Source organism: Capsicum annuum, chromosome 12 (assembly GCF_002878395.1).
Source record: "Capsicum annuum cultivar UCD-10X-F1 chromosome 12, UCD10Xv1.1, whole genome shotgun sequence".
Lineage (NCBI taxonomy): Eukaryota > Viridiplantae > Streptophyta > Magnoliopsida > Solanales > Solanaceae > Capsicum > Capsicum annuum.
The window spans coordinates 212,600,731-212,610,834 of record NC_061122.1 but is presented as its reverse complement, the minus strand read 5'-3'; the positions used below and the strand labels follow the sequence as shown (position 1 = coordinate 212,610,834).

The window sequence follows — 10,104 nt, the reverse complement described above, 5'->3', positions numbered from 1 at the left end:
TATAACAAATATACATTCAAATGTATGTGTAATAATACTGTAACAGCCTACAAGTAAAGCGATTTAAAATATTGATATACATCCAAAAACAAACCAACATGATAGACAAAAATATACCGATATATCTTCCATTTCAATAATGTGCGTGTTTTTCGATTCTTCTTCATGTCCCTCTTCTTGATCATTCATATGCTCATCCTACAAAAAAATTGACAAGTAGATGTCTGTACATTTAATCAAATTTATATAATGACGAATGAAAATTTTTGTATACTTTCATATCTACATTGTATAACCATATTTATACATATCATATATATATCTTCTGATCGAATTGAACCTCAGCTATTGTTGGATATTCAGTATGAATGTGGACACAATCTTGGATCTCTGTTTCCAAAGGTTCAAGTACTGATGGTTCATCATTTGTTATGTGAATGACTGATCCAGTGTACTCATCTTCATGTTGTATAATAACCAAACAAAAATTGGTTAAGATGTTGGAGATATACAGATTTATCGTAACATTCCAATTTAATTTATATTAACATTACAAATCATTCATATAAACACTGTCATTTATTTTTTATCATTCTTCTGCACCTTCTTGTTGATGAACAATTTTCTCCTCCTAGTTTCATGAATAATACTAATGTATGAGTATTTATTCAAAGTATTAAAAATTTGAAGAAAAAATTATTTTATACCGGAGATTCTTTATTCTCTTCTTTCTTCAATGCTTTAACGACCTCAACAGGTATATTGGAGATTAGTGTTTTCAGCTCAGCAATTTGTTCATTCACCTTATAACGTACAGATAAACAATAAGATATTAGAAACAAATAATATTTTTTTAAAATTAAATTTTGTGAATAAGAAAATTAACTTACATATGTTTTGATGTAACTCTTTATCTGTTCCATATCTAAATTAGATTTAGAAGTTCCTTCAGGCGTTGAGGAAGACGAAGGAACAAACTTGAGTTGTTCGCGCTTAGGAGAAACACCAATTTTTACTTGATGACGATGATCAAAATCAGACACACGAATTTGTAGTTTATGTATTAATTGTTATTGTTTTTTAGAAAACATACCCGACACATGACGTAATGAATGAGAACTTGTTGATTTCTGTCCATCTGTCGCAATTGGACTAACTTCCTGAAACATAACTATTTTTCTTCTTTTGGATGGTTGTTCAGTTGATACAGGTTTAGCCAAACGAGCCTTTCTTAGAAATTCCTGAGTAGGTCCAGTGGTGAAATCATCATAGTCGTCATCTCCAGTGACAACAAGCGATTGATCTTCATCGCCTTTTGTTTGCATTTTTGCAGCAACAGAAGTGGAAGCAGCAGATGTTGGATCAAAAACCATAAAATTCTCAGAGAAAGACAAATCTAAAGTATGAACTTCTTTGTTTGTAGGCTGTAAATTCTTGAAAGAACACTGAAAAAATTTATTTTTAAATAAAATATTAGAACTTCGAAAAAGTGAGTATAAAATAAAAATATTTAACATGTTATACAATTACCTTACTGAACATGTCAGACATAAAAGATTCATACTTAGGCCTTTTACACTCAACAGACCAGTTAAGTATTCTTGGGATGATGTTTCCATGTCGCAAAACAGTTTTTTTATCTACCGTAGAGCAACACCCAAATATTCAGACATTTAGAGCGTGGGGCATTCCATCCAAGGAATATAACTGCTTTGCGACTCTGAAATCCTGCCGCCATAAGTTGATCAACTTTTCAAAAGTTATCTTTCCCCATAGAAAGTGTATGTACCGACAATCCTCGATCATTTGGAAGTGAGCTACACTGATTGGTGCTTCTTTATGCTGAGATAACATGAATGTATGAACAAAATATAATATCACAAGGTTCAAAGCATCTTCAGAGTTCTCAAAATTTCTCATCTTCACACGTGTTATCAGTTTTGACCTAGTTATACCACCTCCAGATTCAGGAAAATACTTCAATATCAAAGGGGATTTTGATGATGAAGTATACATAAACTCATCAATATCACCGGTGCATTTCAGGCTGGTGATAATGGCAAACTCAAGCATGGTAAATTTCAAAATCTTCCGCTGCACACACACATGTATCTCATCCTTACTATCTTGTTGGATTTCTAGCATAAGGAGACATTTTGAAATATGCCCAATCCAGTTGCACTGCGGAAGGTCGAGAAAAATCTCAAATAACGTATTTCTAAATGCCCCAAAAACATCTTCTCCAAAAAAAGACTTTATGTCTTTAGCAAAACCACGGTTGCATAAGCTCAAAATATGCAAAGAGTGCTCCGGGACTTTATCTATACGATATTTCATGCCCTGGAAAAAAAAATACAACAATAACAGAAAAAGTTACACATTTTTTAGAAGCAATAATGTATAATGTTGCATACTAGAATAGTTCACATTAAAAACATGTATGACATATCAGTTATTCAGATGTATAATGTCACTTTATACACTATGAAAACTCACTAAATGTATAACATCAACTAAACCATACAATGCCTGTTACGTATAATAAGAGTATGGAAATCAATGTATAATGCAATGTATAAGCAATGTATACTACTAGAATAGTTCACATTAAAAACATGTATGACATCTCAGTTATTCAGATGTATAAGGTCACTTTATACACTATGAAAACTCACTAAATGTATAACATCAACTAAACCATACAATGCCTGTTATGTATAATAAGAGTATGAAAAGCAATGTATAATACAATGTAATAATATTGTACATTAATGATCAAATATATGCAATGTATAATGTCAATGTAATAATATTGTACATTAATGATCAAATATATGCAATGTATAATGTCAGATTAAACATTTCACCTTAAACATATATGACATGTAATGTTGTCAGAATGTATAATAAAACATTATACATAACAAAAACTTCATAAATGTAAACTAACATACCCAGTTTCAAATGCCTCTTATACGTAATAAAAACATCCAATGTATAAGTAAAGTATAATGTATTTAATCAATACTTTCGGAAGACGTGGTCTACCGGAATCATCAAACTTCTTCTTACTGGCCGTTTTTGAACTTGATTTCTTTGATTTGGAAGTGGCCGCTTCCTTTAATTTCTTCATTGTTGTGGGATCGTTTCGACGCTTTGAACGATTCTCTGCGAAATTGGATTCTTCAAAATCAAATATACCAGGAACAAACCCAACAGATATATCTTGTTTTTTAGAATCTAAGTGACTAAGTCCTAAACTAAAGCTAGGACAAGAATCCATTAGCAATTTCTTTCAGTAATTCGATTAACCCGAAAACTTGAAAAAGTACGAAACTACGAAACTTGAAAAAACTTGCAAAAATGTGGTAAATCCTAAAAAACAAACATGCATTCATAAAATAAACTGAAAAATACAAAAATAGGTAAATTTGAAAAAAAATATCTACAAACCAAGAATCGAAAATCTATTATATGAAGAAAAACATAAAAATCGAACTACTAAACTTGAAAATACTTGAAAAATAGGGTAAAAACAAACATGCAACGACAACAAATATACGGTCAATTTCAAGAATTAAAAAAGTTGAAAAAAAAAATCTTCAAACTTACAAATTGTAACCCCCAGAAACACGATTCTTGAATTTTGCCGAGAATAAGGGGATTCAATTATGGAGTAATTATCGGGTGTTGTGGGAGGATATGGGGGAGTAAAATACGGAAGAGAAAACCTTTTCAGAGATGTATAATGTTTAAGAGAGAGAAAGTTGAAAATAAAGGGATTTGTGTAAATATTTTGGGATATATGTAAATACTTTATCAAATTGGTATATTATGTAATAAGGAAATTTTATTTAGTGTATATACATAAATTTTAGTTAAATAAACCTATAATTGCTGAGTGGTGTGTGTCACATTTGGGCAAAATTTGAGTTGCAAAAAAAATTGGAGTTAATTGTGCTTCTTCAGCTTACTTTTTACCGGAGAAAATTTCGATTAAGTTGAAAATGTGAAAAACTACCTTCAAACCACAGAACAAGTGAAAGGGTGGTTCGAGTTACTCTAAAGAGAGAACACTATCGATTCTCGTGGTAGGTGGGTCGGGAAAAAAAAACATGATAAATGGGGTGGGGGAAAGCACATATAAGGATTCAAACTCTTAGAGGAATGTTTGGATTCATGAACAAACTTCAACTTGCAAGTAACTTTCTTTGCCAATGAAGTAGTGTAACAAACACTAATTTTAATTCAGATACTGCTTTATTGTTGTCTTTCGACGTTATTCACAAACTGATGAAATTTGAGTACGATGATTCGTGTTGTGTTGATGAAGGTAGCCCAACAACCAAGTGAAAGACAGGACCAGAAAGCCTGGATTGGACTTGCACCAACGTAAACTGGATCGAATTCCAGGGGCAGAGAAATAAGACCGACTAGCATTCACCTAATCGTGTTATAGATAAGTGTTACTGCTATTGACAAAAGAATGGCGAGAGAAGCGTGGACAGGAAGAAGAAGCGGCAGCTTAGTCTAACATCCAAATAATGAACAATAGCACACTATACAAGATTTAGCAGGTCAAATAGACCTGAAATGGTTCATTTCTGTGGATGCAGGTTTCGAACAACATTACCTGCAATCCATAAGATTCATCTTATAGTACAACAGTATTTAGCCACCACTAGTGGCATTTAAATTGGTAGGATAGATATGTTAAGGTATTACTGCAACAATTCTAGTGCAATCAGTTCCAGCTTCATATGACTCCAATGAAATCACCTGCCTGTATAAGGCACAGTTGATAGGCAGTTGTTCGTTGATCTTTGAAACCCTGCAAGCTTTCTTCGTTTGCAGGAACAAAGGCTCGTCGCTCAAATATGGAACGCCAATAAAACTGCAGAGCAAGAAGGAAAAAATATTTTTGAGTAAGCTGTAAGAAGAAGACGCTCGCGCACAATTTTGACACAATGCATAACACATGTCAACAAGCACAAGGCTAAATATATCAAAATACACACACATAGAGCTCAACATACCACCATGTCTAATGCAAGTGAATGGTACGTCTTTACAGCTTTTTATCCATTGTATATCACAGTCCTACCTTAAAACCTATGAAACTTTAGAAAAGGATTTAAGTATGATCGAGGGCTCCTTGTCCTATCACTAGGAGGGTTAATCTATGATCCATCAGTGACTTTCATGCAAAGTAAGATCCCGACACATTGCAATTTCTTTTGTGATTTCTGGCAATACCCTATGAGTGTGCCCCAGAGAACTGTAACTGTTAAAATAGTAGAATAATATTCTCCATTTACAAAATTCAAAACAATGATATTTCCCTTGATGCTCCAGCATGAGATATTGCCTTAAATAAGACTGTCTTAAACAAGAATAACAACGAGCTACTTTCATTTCTTTCTACCAACTCAACATGGAAACAAATAGCGCGGATGAATCAAAACCCAACCAGCGGGTGACCTCATTGTACAGTAGGAAGAGTTCAATGTTCCACATGTTGCTCTACGTGCTTCAAATGCATAACCTCCACATCATAATGTGGTCTTAGAGAGAGAGGGAGAGAGAGAGAGAGAGAGAGTTGAATCAAGAAAACTGTGCACTAAACTTCGGCGGACATATGTCTTATACAAGTGACATGTCTACATAAAGTTGAGGGAGAGAGAGAGTTGAATCAAGAAAAATGTGCACTAAACTTCGGCCATGTCTACATAAAGTTGAGGGAGAGAGAGAGTTGAATCAAGAAAAATGTGCACTAAACTTCGGCGGACTTATGTCATATACATTGACATGTCTACATAAAGTTGATAGAGATGATAAGAGGTTCATCTATGAGGTAATAAACGATGGCAATATTTGCTCAAATTTTATGTATCAATAGATATGGTAACTGCAGTGGCTAACTCAAATGAAAACTTGGAGTTGCAAACCCTCTCCATCACCTGGGGGTGGTGTCAGCACAAAGGCTTTGCAAAGTAAATTATGGTGAAGGAGCCTGTAACAGCTAATATGAAGAAAATAACTCTCAGCAAAAGCTGCCAATACAGCAGATTAAATGGATAAATGGCACAATTAGTTCTCTTCTTGGTGGGCCAGCACAATTTCAAGTAAAATGTTATTAACGTTTCACTTTTTCCTCCTCCCTCTATTCCTTAAACTTTCCTGAGCAAACTCATAACGCATAACTGCGGACACTTTCTGCGAAAGTTGTATACCTAGGCTACAAGGAGTAAATTACCTTCCTAGCATAAAAATCTATATTCAGGACTTCATTATGATCCCCATTACTCTCTGGAGGGGAGAAGGTAGGATGACAGATTGGAACCAAGGGAAGAACACACCCCGAAGAAGAGCTGATAAAGTCTTTGCCGCATCTCAGCAAACAAAGATTTCAATTTGCCAGCTCCAATTAAAGAATATGTAAAATTCTTGATACTTCAAAGATTACTCCAATGAATGTTTATATCATGCAAAAGAAATCCCATTTGTTGTTAAAGGCAAGAGGAATAGAGACTTAGCTCTTCCCCCCATGCAAACCAGAAAGTTAAACCGGTAAGGTCAATATCATAGACAAGTAATATTATTGGAAATAGAGGAGGAAGAACTAACTAAATGTTATTTGTTAATCTTTAACATAAATCACGAACATGGTAAGAACCTAAAAAGGACAGCCTGGTGCACAAAGCTCCTGTTATACGTACGTCCAGAGAAGGGCAGAACCACATTGGGTCTATTATGTATATCATTATAGTTGAGGAAAGGTCAACAGCATATAAAATAGGTCATAAAAAATGAACGGAAACATCAAATCTACTTGAAGTTTTTACTCAAGCTTCTATGTCAACAAGTAAGAAGATAAAGAAACAATGAGAAAACACCCGAGTGCTTATGTTATCACCAGCCGAGAATGGAGCTGCAAACAATTATCCATTTCAATATGTTATTTGAGGGGAATGACACTTTTCTGTGGCCAACCAACTGCATTCAGATGCCACAAGTAATTTCTTTATATCTTATGCAACAAATTTCAATTTAGCTGAACAAAGAAAGAACGGAAAATTAGAAGAATCATTACCCCAACCAAAAAGCATATACAGAACCAGACTTCTAGATTATACGTCTCACGGGATAGATTAAAAGTTTGCTAAAAGTTGCAGAATCTGCAATCTTTAGAGAATAACCAATAAGAAAAGACATCCTGAGAGAGAGAGGGAGATAAAATCAAAGGAAAAGAAAGCCTAAAATAAGAACAAAGAAAAAGAAAACTAAAAGGCATCAACTGCGCAGATAAAATCTCATCTAGAGTGGCTACAGAAACGCAATCCCAAAATTAACAAAACTCAGCCATGTCTATCAAAAAATTTTCAAATTCAAAGAGATTAAAAAAGAAAACCTCGACATCGGTGAAACTATATATAGAATCAACAGAATGAACCCTGCCAAGCTATTATTGCTTACTTTAATAAGGTACGCTTTTAAAATTGTCTTTCAAAATTGTGAAAGGTCAAGAAAAAACTAAAGGCTTTTTCACGAGTAAAAGACAAACAAAGGTTATTAAACAAGCTTGAGTTAGAACTCACCAATCAAGAAAAGTAGAAGAGCCACAGAAGAACCCATTCGAACGGGTCGGTTATATTTCATATAATTCTGAGACCTTTGCAGCTGTCGTTGTACTGCTCCATACCAACCATTGAGTTGCTTCTGATAACTTTCATCACAACAATCAAGGCAATTTTTACTCCTCTCACAACATGTGTTAATTCCCTATATCAGAAAATCAAACTCAACAAGATTAAGAACATCTTTAATTGATAAAGAAAATATATAAGTATTTTTAGGACAATTGATAAATTAAATCCCTTTTTTCCAATTTATTTAACCTCAAAAGGTAAAACTATATGATTTTGATCATGATTCTTTAGAAATGCTATATCATATAGTTTGACTATATTCATTATAGTGATATCTAGTTTTTAACTGTTCAATCTTTATTTTTGAACTTGGAACTCACTAATGTAATATCAACAAAAGTTGAAAAACCTTGAAAAGAGTCAAACTGTGTCGCATAAAATAGGAAAGGAGTTAAAAATGTCACACACTTCAGAACAAATACACACCTTAGTCAATGGCTGAGACTGCGGCAATGTACAATTAGCTTCTTGATGATCATCAGGGTTGAACCTCAGCTTCCTGTATCCATTCTTTGACAACTTCAACTTCATAGAAGATTCCATGAAATTCAACAGTCCTTGAATACTGGGTATCTTGCGAGGGGATGGTGCAGGCTGTTTGCCGTAAATGTCATCAGCAACTGTGATCTTCCAAGCACCAATATCACCACAAGCACTTGCTGTCTTCCGGTGCCCTGGATACTTTTCATCCTTGGTCTCAACTTGACTCCCATCCACTAAGTTAGACGAACTCTTTGAATACTCCGGCATTTGTTGCTTACAATCCTCTTCCCACAGTGCTGCTTGCTGCTCTATTTCGTCAACTTTTACAGAGGATTTGTCCGAAAATGAAGAAGAGGCCGACGGTCCTGAGAGAAACACAGCTAGTTCATCAAGTTCCCTCTCGTCCAAGCGCACCCATTGATTGCCTTGTGAAAAAGATGATTCATTTAGACTCTTCTCTACTTTCTTAATCTGATTGTCTATGGCAATAACAAATTCACCATGCCTTTCTTTAGCATCATCAGTTGATGTATTATTGTAGCTCGAACTAACTGCCCGATCAAATTCCTCCAACTGAATATTCAAGAAATTCACCATTTATTTTTTCTTTTACATCAAACAATAACACGCCATACGCGAGTACACATGGACGTTAATCATTCTTTTCTAGCCTTCCTCTCTATCTTCTTTTTACCTTCTGTTGGGGAGGATAGAGTGTACACAGACCTTACCTCTACCTCAGAAGTAGAGAGGTTGCTACCGATAGACTCTCAGCGCAACAAAAAAAGGATCCATAAAGCCAACTCCAAATAATTTGGGACCGAGACGCACTGTTTTTTTTTTTTTGTTTGGGGGTGGGGGAGGGGGGGGGGGGGAAGGGTTGTACCTGCCACTTAGCAGTGCCAAGGGTAGTCCTTAGGTCTCTACATATCTCATCAGAATTCCAGCGACCAGAAGTATCCTTCAACGCATGAATCCATGTTCTATAAGTTGATTCCATCCTTGAAAAGGAAATAAAACAACTATTTCAATGAAAAGTGCAAAACCCCACAAACCAAAACCAAAAAAAGCTTCAATCTTTGCATCACTATCATAGAGAAATTCTATAAATTGATTCCATCATTGAAAATGAAATTAAACAAATATATCAATGAAAAAAGGGCAAAATCCCACAAACCAAAACCAACAAAAGCTTCAAACTTTGCACTACCATCACAGTTCTAATTCACACAAACTCCTTAGAACTAAAATCCACTAATAACTCTTAACAATACTCATTCAAAACCACACTCAAGGGTGTGGCCTAGTGCTTGATGAAATGAGGTGAGAACCTGAGGTGACCTCATGTTAAAATTCCAGCACAGACAAAACCAATGGGTGATAAAAACCAATGGGTGATTCTTCCAATCCGTTCTAGGTTTGGTGGACAAAGTTACCTGATATCTGTTGCTGGTAGTAGTTGGCACGTATCTAGTGGATTAAGTTGAGTTGCATGAAACTGGCTCAGACACCACGGTTATCCAAAAATAATAATAATAATAACTACACCACAAACCAAAACCAACAAAAGCTTCAAACATTGCGCCACTGTCATACAGAAATTCACACAAAATCCCTTACTTTTTTTTTTTTTTTATAACTGCGTGTCCAAACCAGCTTGCGCACACCTCAACTAATTCACACACTCTTAAAAACTAAAATCCAATAACAACTCTCAACAAAACTAATCCAAAATCAACAAAAGCTTCAAACTTTGCACCACTATCATAAACAAATTCACACAAAATACCTTTTCTTTTCTTTTTTTAATAATCTTAGTGTCCAGACCAGCTTGCGTGCACCTTAACTAGTTCGCACAAAATCTTAAAAACTAAAATCGAACAACAACTCTTAACAATACTACCCCCACACG

General features: G+C 34.8%; 1 protein-coding gene across 1 annotated transcript in view; it reads right to left on the bottom strand.

Moving 5' to 3' along the window:
• Positions 1–4,525: 4,525 nt before the first annotated feature.
• LOC107851219 overlaps positions 4,526–10,104 on the bottom strand; it is a 6,122-nt gene continuing 543 nt past the window's right edge. Inside the window, exons 2-5 of the mRNA XM_016696159.2 lie at positions 9,079–9,193; positions 8,136–8,765; positions 7,599–7,782; positions 4,526–4,894 (exon numbers count right to left, since the gene is read on the bottom strand). Coding sequence (XP_016551645.2) covers positions 4,872–4,894; positions 7,599–7,782; positions 8,136–8,765; positions 9,079–9,193 — 952 coding nt within the window. The 3' untranslated portion in view covers positions 4,526–4,871. The remainder of the gene's footprint in view (positions 4,895–7,598; positions 7,783–8,135; positions 8,766–9,078; positions 9,194–10,104) is intronic.